The 22606-nt window shown below is 35.5% G+C and overlaps 1 protein-coding gene across 13 annotated transcripts in view; it reads left to right on the top strand.

Moving 5' to 3' along the window:
• Window positions 1-22606, top strand: part of LOC128022392 (calcium-dependent secretion activator 1-like) — a 200348-nt gene that overhangs the window by 162168 nt on the left and 15574 nt on the right. For 4 of the 13 annotated variants that reach the window (XM_052609895.1, XM_052609894.1, XM_052609902.1 and 1 more), the window contains exons 10-19: window positions 117-183; window positions 3311-3419; window positions 7040-7252; window positions 12594-12730; window positions 12838-13025; window positions 16655-16756; window positions 17093-17156; window positions 17395-17518; window positions 19857-19925; window positions 21214-21246. In XM_052609895.1, the coding sequence (XP_052465855.1) occupies window positions 117-183; window positions 3311-3419; window positions 7040-7252; window positions 12594-12730; window positions 12838-13025; window positions 16655-16756; window positions 17093-17156; window positions 17395-17518; window positions 19857-19925; window positions 21214-21246 (1106 nt within the window). The remainder of the gene's footprint in view (window positions 1-116; window positions 184-3310; window positions 3420-7039; window positions 7253-12593; window positions 12731-12837; window positions 13026-16654; window positions 16757-17092; window positions 17157-17394; window positions 17519-19856; window positions 19926-21213; window positions 21247-22606) is intronic. The other 9 variants (XM_052609906.1, XM_052609897.1, XM_052609896.1 and 6 more) reach the window with 3 other exon arrangements.

The following is a 22606-nucleotide window of genomic DNA, read 5'->3' as shown; positions in this document are numbered from 1 at the left end:
AGTTACTCTGTAATGCTGAGTCAGAGAGAAAGGTAACAGTGGCCCATTATCACCCAATTTAAGAACAACACATCCAGCATGCTATATCTTGACACCTGCTCTACATCTATTCACAGTTACCTTTGGGCCATTGGGAAAAACCTGTGGAAAAGATGGAAGAAGAGGTTCTTCGTCTTGGTTCAGGTATGTGCTTTTTCAAAACCTAGGTGTCTAATGAGACTGTTTCATCCACCTTTTGATTCAGATTGTTTTTTTTATCAAGTGCTGTGCATTTCCATTGTATGTGTCAAAACTGCTTCAGTGAAGTAGACTAGATTCACAGCTCTTTCTGATAAAGCACTGTGTCAGGTACTTCGATGGAGGAGCCTTTTTATATCTGTCTCTGTTGTTTGCTGTTCAGTCAGCTCCTCTGTGGTGGGTTGTAACATGTCTGAGAGCTAAAAGTTGACAGGCGGCTTGACAGAGTAAAGGACCAGCACTCGCAGCTAAAAGAGCCCACATCACACACCCACCAGTCGCTCGCAGCTACGACTACAGCAAGTGACAAACAACAGTCAATACACTGACATTATTTATTTACCTTTGGGTTTGTGTGCATGTGTGTCTGTGTGCTTGTGTGCATGCAAGCGAAAAACATTACACGTTGCCCCGCTTGTGTGTTCGAATGTCAGTGTGGTTAAGAAAATATGCCAGAATGCGCTTTTTGTGTCTGTGCTTTGTTTGTTTGATTTTGTTGGTTTCACACTTTTGCATTTGTTTGTCTCCTTTCTGTTTTTTGTTGTTTCTTCTCTGTTGTTCTCGTGTGAAATCCTATGTATGTATTCACACAAATATCAGCACATCCATCTGTCTAATCCTCATCTCGTAAATGTAAATGTTAGCATGCAAATCAACATAAACTCCTGAATATGGCAAGGCATTTTGAACCTTTTATTTAGATTTAATAAAAATATATAAAATGTATTATACCACAGTTCAGTATATTTTTGAAATACTTTATTACTGTTATTTATTACTTTATTTAATACTTTAATATTTGTTATTAACATAATTGTATCCTTTTTTATCTATCATTATTAATATTTCATATACACAACTTTTAAAAAATGGTGGGGTGGCGGTACGTTAAGTCGGTAAATCTCTTTTGTTAATCAAAGCTGTATCTTTCTGATCAAAAATACAGTAAAAAGGTAATTTTGGGAAATATTATTAAAATATATATTTTTAAATACATTCTAAAATGTATCACATGTATAAATATATAATTTATACTGTAAAACAGCATTTTTATAATAACAGTATTTATTGACACTTTTGATCAGTTTATTGCATCCTTGCTGAATAAACCTATTGAAAAATAAATATACTAAAATGTATTTGAAGTACATTTAAGTACACTACAAATACATTTACATTTTTATGTACTTCACAAAAAAACCCTGCAATTGTACTTTTAGTATACTAAACTTGTATACTTAAAGTCTGCTAAAGTGAAACGACTAATTTTGTATTTAATGCACTTTAATTGTGCAGAAGTATTGCTGAGGTCCAACTAAATTTACTAAAGTATATTTGATCGTGCTAAAGCGGAACTATTGCAAGTATACTTTAGGCACACTTTAAATATTTTGCATTTAAAGACCAATATTATTAAAAATCCTCATCAATAGTGGCATTAAAACACATTTTAGACTGAATATTAAGAAATGTGTAGTAGTAGTAGTAAAAAAGTGAATCTTTGATTTTTAAGTCTTGAGCGATACGTCATTAATTATGTTAATATTTAAACTATGTTTAGTATGAAATAAATACATTGTATTATTATTATTTTATTTTTTTTACTAGTGAAATACTAGTACTAGTACACTTTACTAGTGAAATATTTTGCATGCTAGTATTGCTGTCAGTGGCTGGCCAGCGTTTGATTGACACTCTGAACGATTCTATGTAAATGCCCCTGCATTTAATGCAGGGTTTGTGTTACAGGGCAGGTGTGATTTCATTCTTGCATTATTCGGATTATTACCACACCCTGTAGACCATTTAGGGCTCCTGTTTGACACAGGCTGGCTTTGAAACAAGGTGTCATGAAAAGGTGGTGACAGAGTTCCCCCTGGCTCCACCCTGCCATTTCTTTTCTTTGGTGTTACTTAAGTCTAAGAATATGGAAAAGTGTTATCTATTTTAACATCTCTATACTTCATAGAGCACTGATAGTCAGATAAATAGTCATATAATTTTTTTAGCAGCCACATTGTCTATCTTTGTGCCTCTTGGTGCCCATATTGTCAGTAAGATGACAGCATAAAGCCAGCATTATGATTCAAACTGAAGTCTAATTATTTTATGGCTTGTAAGCGATGTGAAAAAACAGCGGGCAGACGTTCTGTGCTCGCTTCCTCTTTCCCCTCATCTCTTCTCATCTACCATGCTCTGGCTCAGGCATTCAGGCTTACGCATCTGAATATGGTAATGCATTCGAGTGACCTGGAGGGGCTCGGGTTGTGTGTCTGGCATCCGGCTTTATATTTCCACCGTTAGTGATCGATTTGTGCCCACTCTCCGGCTCTCTTCACCCACAATGCAATTTGCCAAGCATCGACAATAACAAGGTTATTTAAAAGAGCAAAAGCATGCAGGGGTAATCAGAAAGCAAAGTCATTTAAAATCCTTTAACTGTCGGTTTGACAGCGGGTCAATGGCCCCACCAGCGACCGTTCCGGCTTCTGACAGGCCCGAACTTCAGTGGATTGATGGGAGATTGTGTGTGTGTACATATGTGTGTGTGCAAGCGTGGTGGGGGGGAGGTGTGCCCCAGTGGCATCCCGAAGGCACCTGGGTGCCACCAAGCCAGATTGGGGCCCCGAAGCCAGCCCAAGTGCCCATCACACACATGACATTGAATTTATCATGTCACTCGGGAGACAGAGTGAAAGAGGGCTGCCACTTTCAACAGAGGTGATGGAGGCGCGGGATTGGTGTAATGCTGCGGATGAGGCCAGAGAAGGTCTGGACAGCAGCACGTCTGTGTGTGTAGAACGTGTGTATGACTGGCACCTAACTGCACGACTCGCATCCAGAGTGACAGCGTGTCATCCCACACTCTTCTGTCAGTCCCATTTGACTGGCAGGACAAAACCCTGCAAGTCCAACCCTACACCGTCAGTGACCAAGACAGCCTCCCTCTGAGATGCCACCCTCCGTTTGAACCGTATCACTAGCCTGAAGTAGATATTTCTGTTTGGGTTAGGGTTAGGATTCATAATTAATAATAATGATGTGGGTTTATTGTGCCAATATTGTTTTCCAGGTGAGCCAGTATACTTTTGCCATGTGTAGCTACAGGGAGAAGAAAGCAGAACCTGTTGAACTTCTCCAACTGGATGGATACACTGTGGATTACACCGACCCTCAGCCAGGTCACTGCAGCCAATCGAAATGCTACAATAAATGACAGTGAAAAAAAAAAACAAGGAAATATTGTTTTCACCTGTTCTGTCCACCTTAATCGTAAAATAATGTTTGGCCATTTGTAGCTTCAATGTGCAAGGCTTCCGGTGTCAACCGCTTCCAGTTATTTTACCCATAAGAAAACAGTCTGTGATGCTGTTTGATTCTGTAAACTGGTATTTGTTTTTATATTTTGATTTATCATCATAATTATAACCACATTGTAGCACAGGTAGTTTTACTGCACTCTATTATTCTTCTGTTTATTTTCCTACAGTGGCTAATGTATGGAGTGAGTTTTGGTTCTTTATTACATGCGAGAAAATAAAAGATCTGAGAGAAAAAAAAAAGTTTGAGAGAAAAAGTTATCACACTGATAGCAAAAAAACATTTCATGAGAGAAAAAAGAATATTCGAGAGAAAAGGTTTTCATGCCAATAGCAAAAAATAATAATATTTGAGACTAAAAAAAGTTTTGAGAGAAAGTATTTTCTCATAGAACATAAAAAAATATACATTTGAAATTTTTTACATTATTTCTGAGAAAAAAAATCTCTCTCAAAATACTTTGAAAAAAACTCTAAAATATATATTTTTTGCTATCAGTGTGAAAATATTTTCTCTAAAAAAAAAAAGTGTTTCTCTCGAAACGCTTTTCTTTGCTCTTGATGCAATTTCTTGCTCTCGTGTCAGGATTTTGCTTTCACTGTGAGAATTGTGTCATGGGCGGGGCCACGTTCCTATTGGCCAGTCGGGTGAGCATCGTCTTGTCTTGGGAGTCGAACTGAATCATTACACCATTGTTCGGTTCACCTGTATAGAGGCCGCCTCTGCCTTATGGCTAGTTAAGTTGAGCACGGACACTCCAATGTTTGGGTAAGATGATGACACACAGCTGGCTGAGCAAGTTCAGTATCACTGAAGATTAAACATTAAAAAATAGCACTCATATTCATGAATGAATGTGTATTATATTATTTGCTTGCTAATCGCTAGTAAAGCTAACCAGCCATCATGCTAGGTAAACTTGCAAACTCACCTGGTCTATACTATGTTTAAATCAAATGCCAAATTAATGTTTTGATTTAGATAGTTTCACGCCTTATTTAGTGAGTAGTGAGCAGTGATTGATATACCGTTTGAAAGTGTCCCACCTAGTTTTGTTTAAAATAGTCTTTGTATGGTTGTTGCACATGTTTAGCTACACTGCATGTATAGCTCACAAACTCAGCTACACGGGCTTATTCTAAATATTTTTTACCATCTAGCCGAGGTCTAGAGCAGACAAGGTAAATTGCAGGTCTAGAACTAACTCTTACATTAGCAACCCACAAATATGTTTGTGCCTGTACTGTCATGGTAATTATTTTTTCTTTTAAATCTTTCAAACGGTTTATAAATCACTGTCTAACGTTAGCTAGTTGTAGGGTTGCCACCTTCCATGCATACTTACGTTAGTTGAAAGTTGTACGGGAGGTTGTATGAACAAGCAGTTACTCTTCAGGTGCTTTGAGGCTAGCAAGTGCAAAGGTAGAAACTAGCTCACTACTCACTAAATAAGGCGTGAAACTATCTAAATCAAAACATTAATTTGGCATTTGATTTAAACAGTATAAACCAGGGTGAGTTTGCAAGTTTACCTAGCATGATGGCTGGTTAGCTTTACTAGCGATTAGCAAGCAAATAATATAATACACATTTATTCATGAATATGAGTGCTATTTTTTAATGTTTAATCTTCAGTGATACTGAACTTGCTCAGCCAGCTGTGTGTCATCATCTTACCCAAACATTGGAGTGTCCGTGCTCAACTTAACTAGTCATAAGGCAGAGGCGGCCTCTATACAGGTGAACCGAACAATGGTGTAATGATTCAGTTCGACTCCCAAGACAAGACGATGCTCACCCGTCTGGCCAATAGGAACGTGGCCCCGCCCATGACACAATTCTCACAGTGAAAGCAAAATCCTGACACGAGAGCAAGAAATTGCATCAAGAGCAAAGAAAAGCGTTTCGAGACACTTTTTTTATTTTGAGAAAATATTTTCACACTGATAGCAAAAAATATATATTTGAGTTTTTTTCAAAGTATTTTGAGAGAGATTTTTTTTCTCTAATAATAATTTTAAAAATTTCAAATGTATATTTTTTTATATTCTATGAGAAAATACTTTCTCTCAAAACTTTTTTTAGTCTCAAATATTATTATTTTTTGCTATTGGCATGAAAACTTTTTCTCTCAAATATTATTTTTCCCCTCATGAAATGTTTTTTTGCTATCAGTGTGATAACTTTTTCTCTCAAACTTTGTTTTTTCTCTCAGATCTTTTATTTTCTCGCATGCAATAAAGACACATTTCTAACTCCATACTAATGGGTCTGATGTCTTGCACATTCACAGAAAAGCATTGCAAAATAAGGTGGATAGAAATATCTGTTAGACCAGCAGGTGGCATGTGTTTCTAAAATCCATACACATTTATTCCCAAGGAATAGGTGACTCATTTTATTAATGTTAAATAAACACTGGTAATTAATCAGTTTAGATCAATTATCTTTCATTGAAACCTTCTGTATCTTTGCATGAAACATTATGCACAGTGTACATGAGTTGTCTGATCTATCTTGTAGTGTGCGCAGTTACATCATTTATCATTTTTATGCCATCTGATATTTGACTAATGAATCTGTTATAGTCTTCACATAATCAAACACTGTATACGAAATACTGTGATATAAATGGAATAAATTATAACAATTATATCAATACAAAACAATATCTGTTCATTTAGGTCAATTACCCTTAAAATGTGTTGTGAGATTCAGGTGGCCACATCTATATTAACTGAAAAATAAAGTAGAAATATATTTTTAATATAACTACATTAGGTTACACAAAAAAACAAACAAAAAAAGAAAATACTGTAAAATTACTGTAAAATAAGATTCTAAACATCAATATTAATTAAAGCATTGGTTGTCATGCAACTAATAATTAATATTACTAATATCTTTACAGCATTTTTTAATCTTGATTACTAATCATTGTAATATTATAATAATTAACTAATAATTAATATAATATAACAGAATTCATCTTGATTAGATAAAAGCATCTGCTAAATTAATAAATGTAAATGTAAATGATTAATAAATGACTATATGATATAAGTAATCTTGATTAATAAATGTATATTATATATATATATATATATATATATATATATATATATATATATATATATATATATATATATATATATATATATATATATATATATATATATATATATAATTTGATTAATATCAGTTTACAAATATGCTATTATTTATTGTTCATCTTAGTTGATAATGCATTAGTGTCAAGTAAAATATTATTTAATGTGATTGAATTAATACATTACATTGCCGAATCTGTGGAATTAGCAATATCTTTTACAGCATTTAATTATGATTAACATGATTTATTGTTGTTGTTGAAAACTTAAAGTAAATATTATGTAATATTGTTAAAAAAAAGTGCACTTTTGATTACACAGTAATTTATTACTTTAAAAGGAATGAATGGATAACAGTTTGTTGAATGCAGGTCTGGATGGTGCTCGGACATTCTTCAATGCTGTGAAAGAGGGAGACACTGTGATCTTCGCCAGCGATGATGAGCAAGATCGAATCCTGTGGGTTCAAGCGATGTATCGTGCCACAGGCCAGTCCCACAAACCTGTGCCCCCGACCCAGGTGCAGAAACTCAACGCCAAAAAAGGGACAGCACCACAGCTTGATGCTCCCATCTCTCAGTTCTGTAAGTATGAATACATAGACACATGCTGACTGCAGTCTCTCTCTCTCTCTCTCACACACACACACACACGCACACAGGGTCAGAGGTGCATTTGTAATGACACTCTTCATAGCAATCACACTATTACATGAAATCTTTGTATAGCATCAGTTAAATAAGTTCTTGTTCTAAACAGTGCACTGCTGATGTTTTTACTCTCTGTTTCACTGTACTGCTCAATAATGTCCTATAAGTGTAAGCTCAACAGAGTACAGTAACTACTTACTGTATTGTTGTTCTCACTCTGTGTTCATCTGCACCGCTTGATACTGTCAGAAATCGTTTCATCAATACATATTCTATGCTTTGATACATTTTAATCCCTGTCCTTTATTTTATTATTTTTTTGCTTAATTAATCAATTAATTAAAATAAATCTTATTAATTACATTTAATTTAATTAAAATTAATTAAAAACTTTATTTCTTTCTTGCTTGCTTGCTTTTTACTTGCATCTTTGTTCTTTCACATGTTTGTTTGCACTTTTCATCTGCCTGTTTGGTTCTTTACTTATTTTTTGCCGTTTTTCTTTTTCTTTTCACTCTTTCTCTTTTCTATTGCTTATATAAGCCATCTTTTCATTCACTCCTATTGTTCTTTCACTCTTTTTTTGCTTTAGTGTATATTTGCTTTTACTCACTCTCACTGTTCTTTATTTTTTACTTTCACTTACTTATGCTTTTCTTTTTGAATATTCATTCTTTCTTTTGTTGTTATTCTTCATCTTTTACTTCTTTTGATTTTCTTTTGCATATATTTGATCTCTTTTATTCATTAGTCATCACACATTTCTGTGTTTATTTACTTTTTCTCTCAGGGTTTCGTTCATTTTTTTTTTTTTTTTTTTTTTTTTGCATAGTTTAATTTTTTCTTTTCTTTCTGTGAGTGTGAGTACGTTTCAGATCCTCCTTCTCTCATGCTTTGCTTTCTGTCCTCCTTTCTCTTTCTCTCTCTTTGCTGTCTTCTGTCTTCCGCTCCATGCGAGTCTATATGTCACTCTGGTTTGTTCCCTCTTACCCTGCTCTCTTGTAGCCGGACTGAAGGGTAAGTGCTTCCCTGTAGCAGGCACAGATCAGATAAACCGCTCTGGATTATCTGACACAAGCAATGTGCTATTCGCTATTCCTCTTCAAAAACTCACATTACCCCTCCTTCTGCAAATCTCTCTCTTTTTGATTTTCTTTAGGTCTGAAATACAAAAGAATAGACTGCATGTGAAATGTTTTTTTTTAAATATTTTCTCTGATTGGCAGTTGCGTATTTGCCTTCTCTCAACATGGCTTCATCGGATCAATGGCTTCTCAATTGAGAACAGGATTTCACATTAAAAAGGATGTGCAAAATCATATCCATCTGTTCCTTGTAAGCTAGTTTCTTGTTGGATGAAATCAACAGCAGTTGCCTTTATTTAACAATAAAGATTTCCGACCAAATGGAGAATTTGGTAAATGATATAATTATAGTGATTTTCTCCATTGTAGTTGTTGATTTATTGTGCTAAATGAATTCGGTGAAACCACTGTCGTGCTCTGCACCCCTCAGCAGCTGGTAATTAGCAGGTTAAGAGTGACATGCTATGAATAAAACAGTGTATCTTCACCCTGATTATTTCTGGAAGCTATCAGTGGAATGTTACCAAATAACTACTTGCTAGTTCACACCAGTTTCTCTCATCTGTAGAAAGTCATGCCACCAGTGTTTTCATTTTTTTTTTCTCTCTCTTAACGTTACGACAGTGGCAAATTAAATGGTTGTGGTTGCGGTTTTAAATGGGGATTAGGATGCAATCCGAAACATTGGCTGTTTATTTTCTATTATTACTGAAAAGATTTTGTCCTTGAAGCAGTGGACCCAGTAATATTTAACACAATTTGATCATTCTGTGACTCTTAAGAGTTTCTTTTTATAATAAAAGAAGAGAGAGAGATTTGGCAAATATGTAGCTGGAATGTAGAAGTTTTCAGCAGATGATATCATACTGTTTCTTTATTTTACAATAGTTAAACTTATGCAACTCTTATCACAATTGCTACATCTAGACAAACCCTTTTGCCACACACTGACACATTTAACAAATAATGGCCCTTTTCATGTCTTATTAGTGTTTCCTATAGAACTACTAACAGTTTTAGACTAACAACTTCTTTGGGAAATGTTAAACTCCTTCTTTTGTCTGCCCTTTGTATTTACCTGCAAAGGTACGCTGTGTGTAGGGGAAACTGAAATCAGAGACACAACCTAGACAACATCCAGGGCATTTAACAACAACAACAACAATAATAATAATAATTGACAATAGCTTACACACAGTGTAGACAGGATATATCATTTAACAGCAACAACAACAATAGTAATTATTATTATTATTATACTAACAATGGCATACTCTCAGTATACACAGCCTTAAGGACACAACAACAGATGCTTATATAGGCAAAAAAGGTTTGAGCCTGACCTGCAACATGTCCCAATACCCCACCCCACCCCCGCCTAATTTAATATAAATAAATAATAAAAAGTATTGTTAATAATAATTGATTTTATCTTTCGATTCATTCACTGCTTCATTATTCTCAAACAAAGAAAGCAGTGATTGATGTTGGATGTCAGCCAGAGTCCAGGCTTTTCTAATCCAGTGTGATAAGGACTGAAATAGCGATGGGCTCTGAGAGAGGCTCACATATGGACTTGTCTGCAGGCCTGATGAGGACGGCCATATTATTGGAAATGGAGTTTGTGAGCAGATTAAATTAGAAACCACTTAATAAAGTATGTTTCTGCTGTCACCCCTGTCTTCATCCCTCCTTTTTTTTTTCTCCTTCTGTCCATCCCTCATTCACCCATCCTGTCAGTTGGCCCCTTCAGCTCTTGTCGGCCCAGGGCTGAATCTCAGGCTCCCAATCCATCCATCGTGTGTGTTTGTGCAGACACATGCAATGAAAAAAAAAGGAAAGAAAGCGAGCACTAAATAGCCCCAAATGTTCTGCTCTTCGGACTCTCCGAGAGAGATGATCTATAAATGAAAAGAATCCATCAATCAGTGTCATTTCTCCTCTGCCCCACTCGGACAGAGCCGACTAATGTCATTGTGTGTTACTGTCCAGAGACCTTCCCCTCAATTCCAGTGTCAAAGAGACATGACAAGCTCATATTAAGACAAAGAAGAGCGACACAATGTCACCTTTTTGACCTGTGGCTGATTTCAAAGGATCATTTGGCTTTAACTTATGTGTTTGGATATGCTATAACGCCATGGACAAACAAAAAATGCAATGCAGAGATTGTGGAATGATTTTACATATGATATAAATATCATACAAGCAGAACTTCATAGAAACTTTCATTATTAAGACTTTAATAATATATATTGCTTAGCCGTTTAGTCGTCATAAACATTTAATATGAATACAGTGGGGTCCAAATGTTTGAGACCAAAGAAAATTCTTCTATTGTATATTTTCATTACACAATTGTTTAAATATTTTTTTTATTTCTATTATATTTAATATATTATTTTTATATTTATCTTGTATTTATATATAAAAAAGGTTACATTTAATTTTTAATAGCAGATTTTCACTGTGGTTTCAGACTATTGCTCCCTATTTTATGAATGCAAATATGAATCATAATTTCATTAATTTTGGCTAAGCTATATTATATAATGATACTTGTTAAAGGGATAGTTCAGTCAAAAATGAAAAATCTGTCATCATTTACTAACCCTTGTGTCATTCCAGACCTCTATGGCTTTGCATTGTACAGAAGAAATTTAAGTCATACAAATTTGGAACAACCAAATAATAAGAATTTTATTTTTGGGTGGACTATTTAAGGTCCCTTTAAAATTATTTGCTGTACTGTTCAAGAATTTAAGCCAAAATGAAAGAGTTATCATTAATAATTTCGAAAACTTACCTTCCATTATACAAATAAAAAGTTGAAGTGCTGTTCCTAATTTAACATGCTATCCAGTGATGATCTGGAGGAGGTTCTACTGAATGGCTCAGTCATACAGTATAGCTCTAAAGCCCTGCTTGAAACAGGGCATTAGAATAAGAATAGTCCCTGACCAGTGGCAGGATTAAGAAATGGCCGAGCTTATTTGTGCAGGACCACATGTAATACCTAAGCTTACCAACTGCGGAGGAAAGGGAAAATGTGTTGTTGAATTTATTTAGTCTCTTTAATGGACAATAGATGGTGAGGGTAGGGGGCTCCACAGCCAGCTCTCTCCCAGGTTTAGAAGCACTGGGTTTCTTTAATTAGGGCTTCCCTGAGGGGGGGCAGAGGCCTGCAGACAGAGCAATGAATGAAGAAGGAGGGGGAAAGCGTGAACATAGAGTTGTTGTTTGATTAGGAGGACCAGACAGGAACACTGGCTCAGACAGGTCTTGCAGGATTACCAAAGCAAAAAAGACAGAACACTGGGGGGAAATACTAGCCAGTACTATAATGATGTTTGCATACAATATTCTCAATTTGTCTCAATTTGTCTTTCTCTTTTAATGCATTGTGCATGCATTCTTATAAAATGAATAGAGATACCAAGAATAGATACCATGTACTAGGCCTATATTAATATGAAGGAATTTAATTAAAATTTTATTTTATTTTTTAGCAGGTGTAATGCACTTCATCGCACAGGGTTAATGTACGTTTCTAGAAAATTAATGGATAATGTCCTGGCAGAAAATTGCAAATTGCATATAAACAGATCATTGTTTCCCCTTCGCAAGCAAATATACAGGGCTGTTAAAAATATAAATAATTGCTATACGTTGTTGTGAAGATATATGAGTTATGAGATAACCATCTGTTGTTGTTGTTGTTGTTGAGTTAAAACAATGAATATCACTATTACTTCAAAATAATCACTTGTCTTGAAATGTTAGAAAAATCTATTATTAGTCACTATTATTATTATGATAATAATAATAATTTTAAATATATATATATATATATATATATATATATATATATATATATATATATATATATATATATATTTACAATTATTATTATTATCATTATAGACACAGTAAATAAATATATTGCTTAAAATTTTATTTAACATGAGTACCTGCTCTGATTTTTATTTTGCACTTCAAACATTGCTCGTAATGCACCTTGGATTGAATATACAGTGTAATGCAAGTTGACAATGACACTTTTTAGACTGACATCTTTCTCAGGTTAGAGACCTTTCTCTAAAGAGTGTGTGCTCCTTTGACTTTGAGCTGTGTATGTTTTTTGAAGCCTGTCTCTGTCTCCATACATTAACATGCACACATACACACAGATGCAGACCGAGCACAGAAACATGGAATGGATGAGTTCATCTCGGCTAACCCCTGCAATTTTGACCACTCTTCGCTGTTCGAGACGGTTCAGCGGTTGACACTGGACCACAGACTCAATGATTCATACTCCTGTTTGGTAACCAAGCTTTCAATTCAGTATCATTCAATTAGAGCTACAGCTGTCCTATTTATATTATTATGTATAATCACATTTGCACTACTGTGTCTGAATGTGTGCCTCAGGGTTGGTTCAGTCCAGGTCAGGTTTTCGTATTAGATGAGTACTGTGCCAGGTACGGAGTGCGAGGGTGTCACAGGCACCTGTGTTACCTGAATGACCTGCTGGAGAGAGCAGAGAAAGGGTCCATGATCGACCCCACACTACTGCACTACAGCTACGCCTTCTGCGCCTCTCACGTTCACGGCAACAGGTAGCGCTGATCTCACACTCCTTATCTATTTCTCACTCTGTCTCTTTAACACCCACTTCATTTCCTTCTCATTTATAATCACATTAATTCTCCAATCATTTATCTCTCATGTTCTCTCTCTGTCATTCATCCTACTCTCACCCGAAGTTCTGTTTCTTGTCCTCCACCTAAAATCACTCCATTCCTCTTCACTGTCCTGCCTTTTTACCTCTCTGTACATCCACTTTCCACACATGGGCAGAAACAGAGGTAAAGTAACAGCACAGGCTCTCTTTTGGCTGCCGGACTCATTCTCCTGTGTTTAATAGAAGCCCCATTCTTTCTCCTCAAAGCTTTGTGGTTGGTCACAAGAAATAATGCTTCTCTCCCAGAATCCCACAGTAGTTTCACTGCTTTTACAAGAAGCTCAGATTGCCTCATTACCTGGTTCACAGGAGTCCTCACAGTATGTTTTGTCTGTTTGTCTTATTTTTTGTCTGAATCTATATTTTTATTCCCATGGTTATTCTCATTATTACTTGGATATTTATCATCTTCTGTTATTTCTCACCTACCCTCACACCATCTTCTGATAACCTTTGTGAATGTGCACCTTTGTGAATGTGTGTGTGTGTGGGATATGAAGTCAAAGAGTGAATGAGCTACTACAATGGCCCATGTCAGAGACCGAGCTGCTTAGTTCTCTGTTTCCCTCCCCCCCTGAGCCCTTGACCCCCTCTAAGAAAGAGAACAAAATCATGGAGGTCTGGAGAAAAAGGGAGTCTAAGTCGCAGGTGCTCGCAGGCTCCAGAAGGTGAGAATGTAAATGCAGCCTACTCTATTGGGTATGGATTAGCGTTAAGCTCCACCCTCAATCTATAAAACTGTGGGATGTACGTGTGGGAAGATTACAATTAAGTCATTTCTTCTTTCTTCTGTGTGTTAGATGACTGTTCGACTGTGTGTATCTGTATTCTTATTCCTTGTATATTAAATGTATTTGTGAAAATAAATAGTAGCAGTTTTATATACAGTCTAAAAGTCTGACACCACATTATTAATTTTTTATCTATATATATATATATATATATATATATATATATTACATTACATTATTACATTTCAGAATTATTAAAATATAAAACCACTGTCGAGGAATTATTTTATATAATGAAAGACATGATTTTTAGTCTGGTCGCAGATTTTTGAACACCACTGTTTGTGCGAATGTGTGTCTGTGTGAGGAAGAGAGAAAAAATAAGGGTGAGGCAGGGAAACAGAAAGTGATAGACATGTGTTGAACCAGTGAGAAACATGCAGGGTAGAGAGAGAGAAAGAGAGAGAGAAAGATGAGGGACAATATGGATGGTGCCTTAAGGTCATAGCTGACAGGATGACAGGTCATCGCTCTGTCTCTCTTTCCAAACTGTCCAAGGCCTCACTCCAGCCTGTCTGCTTGTGCCAAAACCTCAACGTCCAGCCAACCACGATCTTTATAACTGACATGGCCCTCAGCCTGAACATCTTGGCATTGGACTTCTATTCTGATATATATTTAAAGCCAAATAATCTACAAGTGTTACAGATAGTTTACTGTTGATAATTATTGTTTGACATGATACTAATGCACCAGTACTATATCTGGTTAACCATATTAGTCTCATAACATACTATTGTGAATATGCATGATGGCATGTAGTGTTATTAAAAGGATGTGAAATGGTGTAAATGCTCATCATGGAACCAGAGGTTCCATAGTACAGTTATGGTTATAATACCATGATGTTTTGATATTTTGATATCTTGATAATGAATGTCTGACATATCCATCTACCGCATAGGTTCAAAGTGCTTAAAAGAATAGCAGGGTTTTACCATGGACCAATGTCCAAAAATGTTTTTGTTTAATTTTTGTGTCTTATTTATTTATTTGTGCGTGTATGTGTGTTATTTAGCTTTTAGTTTTTGTTTGCTTGTTTGTTTTTTGTATTTGTTTTGTTCATGTATTTTGGGGGTTGTGTGTTTTTTGTTTAGTTTTGTTTTCAGTACTTTGTTGTGTTTTCTTTAGTTTTGCTTTGCTTTGTTTTTGTTTTGTTGTGTGTTTAGTTTTTCTTCGGTTTTGCTTTGTTTTAGTTTTGTTTTGCTTTAGTTTTGCTTTGTTGTGGGTTTTTATTTTTTGTCTTTATTTTCTGACACACAGAGAGAAAAGATTTTTTTTCTTGGTCCGTCTTTTATCCATCAGTTTTGTTGTGACACACAGCTAGAACACAAGCAAACTCACAGCCGACGTATGTCACCTGCATGCAGTTTAACATGCAAGCACACACTCTTATGCAGAATGTGACAAAAGGGCCAGGCTCCTTATCGTTTGTGACATGGTAGGCGGAAGCAGGGCTGTGAGCAGAGTGTATGTGACAGTGGAGGCGCGGGTCGCTGTGACAGCGGTTTGAGGAGCAGGAGACATGACACGCTCCTCGTCAGTGCGCTCCCCATGTCAGCCAAGTGCAGCATGGAAAAAGCAAGGGAGGAGGGGCAGGGATTTTGGGGGGGACCACTGCGGCTGTCACACCAGACGGGGTCCATTGCTTGGTGGGGGGTTTTGGGGGCAGGTTGGTGACCAATTCGCCCCTTCTTGTTCACAAAAATACCTTAAAAGCTTCCGCCGTTGTTCATGTCAACTAGATGTGAGAGATAGTGAGAGGTGTAGATGTCTCGTATGATGCTCAGATCAATTAGGTGTGACAATTTAGCATCAGTTGCATAGATATCAGCGTCTTAAGTGTTTTAAAGTTTTTGTGCATTTATCAAAAGGAAATGATGATGGACATCATGGTAATTTGGCTAAGAAGCTTAGGAGTGGCACTAGATGTATCAGTTGAACTGTTTCCCACAGTCTTTCTCTCGCTCTCTGTTATGGAGTCACAATAAGAAACCCGTGAGTGTGTGTGTGGTGAGAGGTTGAACCCCTGAGTGCTGGCAGCAGGGGGCTGTGGTAATTTGTAGTGTCTTTGTATTGTGGAGAACTCTTTATTTGACTATGGACAGGGAGGGGGGAGTTTAGGCACTTCCTAAAACCCTTGCCTGAGGAGGCGATGACAGACACACACATAGACAGATAAACAGTTAGACTCACACACACTAGGAATGGATCCTGCTGAAATGATGGTTTATTTGCACAGTATATGTGGTTTGAGCATCACAGTTGCACATCCTGCTGAATGACTCTTGCAAAATATCACTAGACAAAATGTGTCTTTCAAATGACTCTTAAAAAAAAAAAAATCTGTGGTCGAAAAAAAATGTCACATTAATTGCACCAGGCAAGTAGCAATAACTATGACTAAATTCACATAAGGTTTTTGCTTAAAAATGTCCCCAGAGCATTTACACATACAGCATATATGCACATACAGACTCAGAAGATATTTTTAAAGAACATTTTTTTCTCTTGTTCTTTAACAATCTAGTGGTTAATTAAAATGTTGAGCAGTTTGTCTTAATCTCTCATTAACACATACCTTCTAAAGAGCATAAATGGAAAATTATTTATAGTGTTTGTATAATATCCATGCATCTGGCCTGTTTGTTTCATGAGACCCTGTTAGTCTAATGAGACAAGGAGTTGCATTCATTTTTGTGTTTGACCTCAGGCCTGATGGAATCGGTACTGTCACAGTAGAAGAGAAGGAACACTTTGAGGAGATCAAAGAACGACTCCGCGTGCTGCTCGAAAACCAGATCACACACTTCAGGTACATCACTGTCAGTCAACACAGCATAAAATATACCACCTTATTATCAGCTAGAGATAACAATGGTATATGTGCTATAGGTATTAATTTTTTTTTATTTATTAATTTTTTTTTTTTTACTTTTTTCAAAGAAGTGTGAAACTGCTAAATCAAAATGTACATGTAAATGTTGCATGAAACTAATTGTGTGATTACTGGATGTAATGACGAAACAGGATGTTCTTTTTCTTTTTCTTTTTTTCTAACAAATTGAAATAGGGATGGAAAATGTCTCATTTCTGTTTCAAAGCTGTTATCAGCAGGGTTTATTTAAATGTTCTAATTTTGTCTCTGAAGGTATTGCTTTCCATTTGGACGCCCAGAAGGAGCCTTAAAAGCCACGTTGTCACTGCTTGAGAGGGTGTGGTGTTATTTTCTATTTATTTTTCTGTTCCTATTCTATCTATCTATCTATCTATCTATCTATCTATCTATCTATCTATCTATCTATCTATCTATCTATCTATCTATCTATCTATCTATCTATCTATCTATCTATCTTGCATGTATTGAAAAAGCATATGACACAAAGTAATAAAGACCTACAAACAGACATAAATATGTACAGTATGTATCTGATTTCATATTTGGTTTTGCAGGTTTTAATGAAGGACATTGTGACACCTGTACCTCAGGACGAGGTGAAGGCAGTGATTCGTAGATGTCTGGAGCAGGCAGCTTTAGTCAACTACCAGCGTCTCTCAGAATATGCCAAGGTGGAAGGTAGGAGGCACATATACCGGTTTTGTAGAGTTTCTTTCTCTTCCTCTCTGTGATGTCTTTATTAATATAGCACTTGACATATTCCTCTCCTAGAAACACTGCTTAACAACAGTGATGCTCAACTAACCAGTATTCCATGAAGGCAATGTTGAAATGCCACTGATGATTGTTTTGTTTTTTTTCGTAAAAGGAATGATTACAATGGAGCATTAGTTAACTGTTGGAGTGTGTAATGACTTTTTATGTTGTGTTATCTCTACTAGTCTTCTATAATACTTAAGATAATTTTAATAATATAATAATAATAATAATAATAATAGAAAGGTTTTTTATTAGATCTTGTTGGTCCAGGTTTGTTTTAGTTCTTTGAAGCAGATTATATAGTAAAAATGCATTCAATTTCCTCTCTCAAACCCTGGCCACAGTGCCATATTATTTTGCTCAGTGGTTTCTTGCTGCCCCTTGTGGATGTTTGCCTCTTTCCTGTGGTTTAGCTTTTAGGTCTAGCAGTACTAGGGTGTCCAGACATTCCGTATTTTTTGGGACATTCCTGTATTTTAGCTCTATTTTTAGTGTCCCGACTTATTTAACCTCCCCAAGCACCACCTAAGCGCCCGTCCTGTCCCGTATTGAACCTTGAGAAATCTGGTCACCCTAAGCAGTACTGTACAGCAACAAATACACTTTTCCTTTCCAGCTCTTCATCACCTTTCCAGCTCCCCTGCTTCATATGTTTATTGCAGAATTACTGCCTTTTTTACCAGTTTTCTTTGTGTCTTTTTTCCTCTTTCTGTCTCTCTCTCTCTCTCTGCTCCCTCCCTCTGTGCTTTCCTCTTGTTTATTGGCTTTTCTTCTAATTTGGAGCCCTATCTTGTTGATCCAGTTTGAGAAGCCAATATACAGTGTAAAGCATGATTGCCCACTCAAGCAGCACACATTTGTGTGTTGCAAGTGAGACGGTTTCTCTTATAGACATGGACAAGCTAAACTCTAACTTACACAAAGGGGATTTTTGATGTCAAATAATAGCCATGTTTATAGGACAAGTGTTTTTATTTTGTCTGGAATGTACTTTTTAAAATATTTCCTTCCCCCAAAAAATTTCAGTGACTGTCCATGTCCATGAAGAAATATGACTGGGCACAGCAGATACAGAAGGAGAAGCCCTTAGTATCTGTTTGCCAAATAATGTCTGTGTTGTTCCCTATTGATTGCTGAATACTAAACTGAATGTGACTTTTGTTATTAACCCAAACTAACCAATAGTTTTCAACGCACTCACAAGTCTTTCCAGAGACTAAAACCTTCAGCTGGATTAAGGATAATGGTAGAAATAAACAGAATAGCTCAAATCTAAATTTTCAAAAGTGTTTGCAAATAATTATTTTTGCACCAAAATGATTTAGTCCAGTGCAATTTTTTTTTGTCATTCTGGAAATAGTTCATGCATCACTGGTCAAAAGTTTGGAATAATAAAAAGTAAAATAAATTAATAAATACAAATAAAATACTTTAATAATATTCAGCAAGGACACATTCAATTGATCAAAACAGTAACTATGTCTAACAGTAAAGACATTTAAAATGTTACAAAAGATTGCGGTCAAATATATCTGTTTTGATTTGAACTTTCTAATCATTCAAGAATCCTTGAACAATCATATCATGGAAGCATTATTAATAATTGAGCACCAAATCAGAACATCTGAAGGATAATGTTACACTGTAGATGGAGTGATGACTACTGAAAATTCAGCTTTGCCATCACAGGAATTAATTATATTTAAAAATATATTCAAATAGAAAGCAGTTATTTTAAATAAGAAAGATTCACAATATTACTTTCTTTATTATATTTTTGATCAAAATCATAAATGGTGCCTTGGTGAGAATAAGAGACTTCTTTTAAAAACATAAAATATCTTTATTATACCACACTGTTGTCCAGTACTGTATTTCTGAATAAAAATGAATAACCTACTTCCAAATAATCAGTAGTGGCAATTTGTTACAATAATATGATTTGAGGAAGTTTATAAAAAAAGCTATTTTGAAATTAAATTTAAGGCTTTGTGCATATTTTTATGCACACTAATTTATAGATCATATCTGGACTGACTGATCACTAATAGTTTTGTCCTTATGTGAGCCTGCTGTAGAATTATTCCACAGAGATGCAGTAGATCAGTTAGTAGGCATTTTGCCAACCCTGCCAGGCAACTTTGCATGCAACTAAATTTGGTCAAATCCCCCTTATTACACATGCAGCCGTTGTGCTTCTTTCTCTCTCTTTCTCCTCTGACCCCTTGCTCTTGCATGCCCCGATCCTCTTTTATAGGGAAAAAGAGAGAAATGTATGAGCATCCTGTCTTCTGTTTGGCGTCACAAGTGATGGATTTAACAATTCGTGAGTACACTGCTCATCTGGAGCCACTCCATCACTTCCGCCACCCCTCGTTTATTTCTTTTCTCATTTTTTCCTTCTCAAGCACGTTCACAAATAGTTCTTCCCTCACGCCCTGACCGGCACCATCCTCTTCTCTTGCTTGCAGTCTGCTTGCCTTTTTCTTTGAGTTTATCACTTGGATCTTAAGTTGAGGTATTCAGCCACAGGTCTTCCTGTCACTTTGATCAGACCAGAGTCAGTTTGTCAGCTGTTCTGTGTTTTGCTTATTCTTTCTGTATGTGACTTGAATGCATTTTTACTTTGCTTTTGTGTAAGTCACTCCTCCCAACCCTTGTACTGTTATCGATGTGTCTCAGGTTTACAGTACAGGCCAGGTAAAGGGTGGAAAAAAAATATTCAAATCATCTCCAACCCATGAACAAAACAGGGATTCTGATGCAGTTTTCAGAGTCATTGTGTTTTTAATCATGTTTTCAACCGCGAGCGCTGTATGTTTTTGTTATCCACTCATCACAGTGTGTTTTCACAGTTTTTCAGTCTGTTTGGGTTATTGTTTCTGTCTTGGGTCAAACGTGGTTTCAGAAAGGTTTCTGGTGTACAGCAGGTGTTAAAGTACTTGAGTAATTGTATTTTTTTTTTTACTATATGTGGATTTATACTTTATTAAAAAATGCCTGAAGATTGAAACAAAATGGTAAAAAAGGTTTTTTTTTTAATAAGTGAAAATTCTTTGCAGTCACTTTTAAATGGTGAACTTTTTAAATGTAATTTACAAATAGCCAACAGATTTAATTTGTTAATGTGGTTATTCTTGTTTTTGATCAACACAAAATAGCCGTTCAAGCAATTATTAATTGTTAATTAATGCATTTTTGTAGCTAGTGATCACTGTGCAAACAACTGCTGCTAAATGTAAAGTTTTGAGGGTAGAAATTTCATCACTTTTTACTTTTTTATACCAAACTGGAAAACTTTTTATGTTCACTTTTTATGTTTTACTTTTACACTGTTTTTCATGTTTCACTGTACTTTTACACCCCTGTTTAAAAAAGGTTTGTTTTCAACCTAAAACAACCACTCTGGTAGAGTTTCTTTCACAAAATCGTTTGCAGGTCTTTCACTGTTAGACAGCTCTGGTCTTGAATGAATCTTTCTTTCTTCTTCTTTCCTTCTCCTTCTATTTCCCCATCAGATCTCACATCTTAAAACAAAGTGAAAGCTGACCTCTTCTTCCTTTTCTCTTTCTTTCTCCCTTCTTTCTTCCTTCCTTCTCTTTCTTTCTTTTTAGTAAAAAAATCTCAGAGGGATCAGAAGGATCCAGGTGACATCTTTTGTCTGACTTACTAATAAATTAATTTTAAAACAGACCCCGCCTCCCCCCAGCTCTAAACATAACCAACTCTCAGCATTCGCATGGCACAATTAGCAGACGTAAAGGTAAACATGGGAATGTTGAGACAATGTTATGCCAATGTCGTCTACAGTTTATACATTGCATCTTAATGAAGATGCATTTTTCATGAGCTGGTAAGAGCTGTATGTATGCATTAGCAGTCCATGGAACAAGCAGAGTAATTCTAAATGAACAAAATAAATACATATTAGCAGATTGGATAAATAAATAAAAAAATAGCAGATTGCCTGCCTGTTTTAATTACAATTAAAGTGATACTCTCTCTGCATCAAGTGCGTGATTATGGTATCACTTTCTTTAACATTATCCATTATCTGTCCATTAATACATTAGATATTTTTCATCAACATTTATTATTCTAGGTTAGATTAATATACTTGATATATACTAAAAGTATATATTGCATATAAATATATACTACTACACAATACAATTTTCATTTTCATGTTTGTCCAAGTTGTTTTATAACATCATTATTTCATAATTCATATTTCATAAATTTGCATGAACCCAGATTAATAAATGTTGTAAAAAAAGAAAAAAAAAAAGAATAAATGTTCATTGCTTGTTTATAATACTTAAGGCTAGTGTTAAAAAACTAAACATTTGTGTTAAGTGTTACTGAAATGGGTGAAATATCAATACTGATGCACTGTTAAATGCACTGTTTTTCAGTTCACATCATATTGCTGTTTTTCCATGTGAGTGTGATGGTTTCTGAAACCTTTACAAAAATGTCAGAAAAAATATGTATATTTAATATACAGTCTACATTATATATCATGGATTGATTTAGAAACCCTTTATTTTTATTGAATTAGGGAAACAAGGTATTTCAAAATATCTAAACCAGTTTTTTTTTTTTGGATGCTTTTGAAAAAGAATTCAAATGTCAAAATGCAATTGCTACTTAAGTACCTGATTTTGCATTAGTACATGCCATTCCATTCCAGCATGGACATTAACCATTTAAAAGGCCACAGATATTATAATTTTTGACAGTATTTAGTCCTATGGAAAGAGCTGAAGAGGACTGAGATACAATTAGAGGAAAGGTCAGAGGGTTAATTCCCATTTCGAGGTGTGTGCTTTTGTGTTTAGTGATGAAAGCACTGTTGACTCAGATTGGGGTAATGTTAATTGTTTTGACATTTGTCACAAAGCAAATGACTTCACTTCCTATTTCCTCTGTCTTTGTGTTCCTCCAACAAAGTGCCACATTTACCACAATCCAAAAAAAAAAAAGATAAAAAAAAAGACAGTGCTG

The sequence above is a fragment of the Carassius gibelio genome, chromosome A11, assembly GCF_023724105.1.
Source record: "Carassius gibelio isolate Cgi1373 ecotype wild population from Czech Republic chromosome A11, carGib1.2-hapl.c, whole genome shotgun sequence".
NCBI lineage: Eukaryota > Metazoa > Chordata > Actinopteri > Cypriniformes > Cyprinidae > Carassius > Carassius gibelio.
Note: the sequence above shows the minus strand (reverse complement) of the source record. Positions and strands in the feature narration are given on the sequence as shown.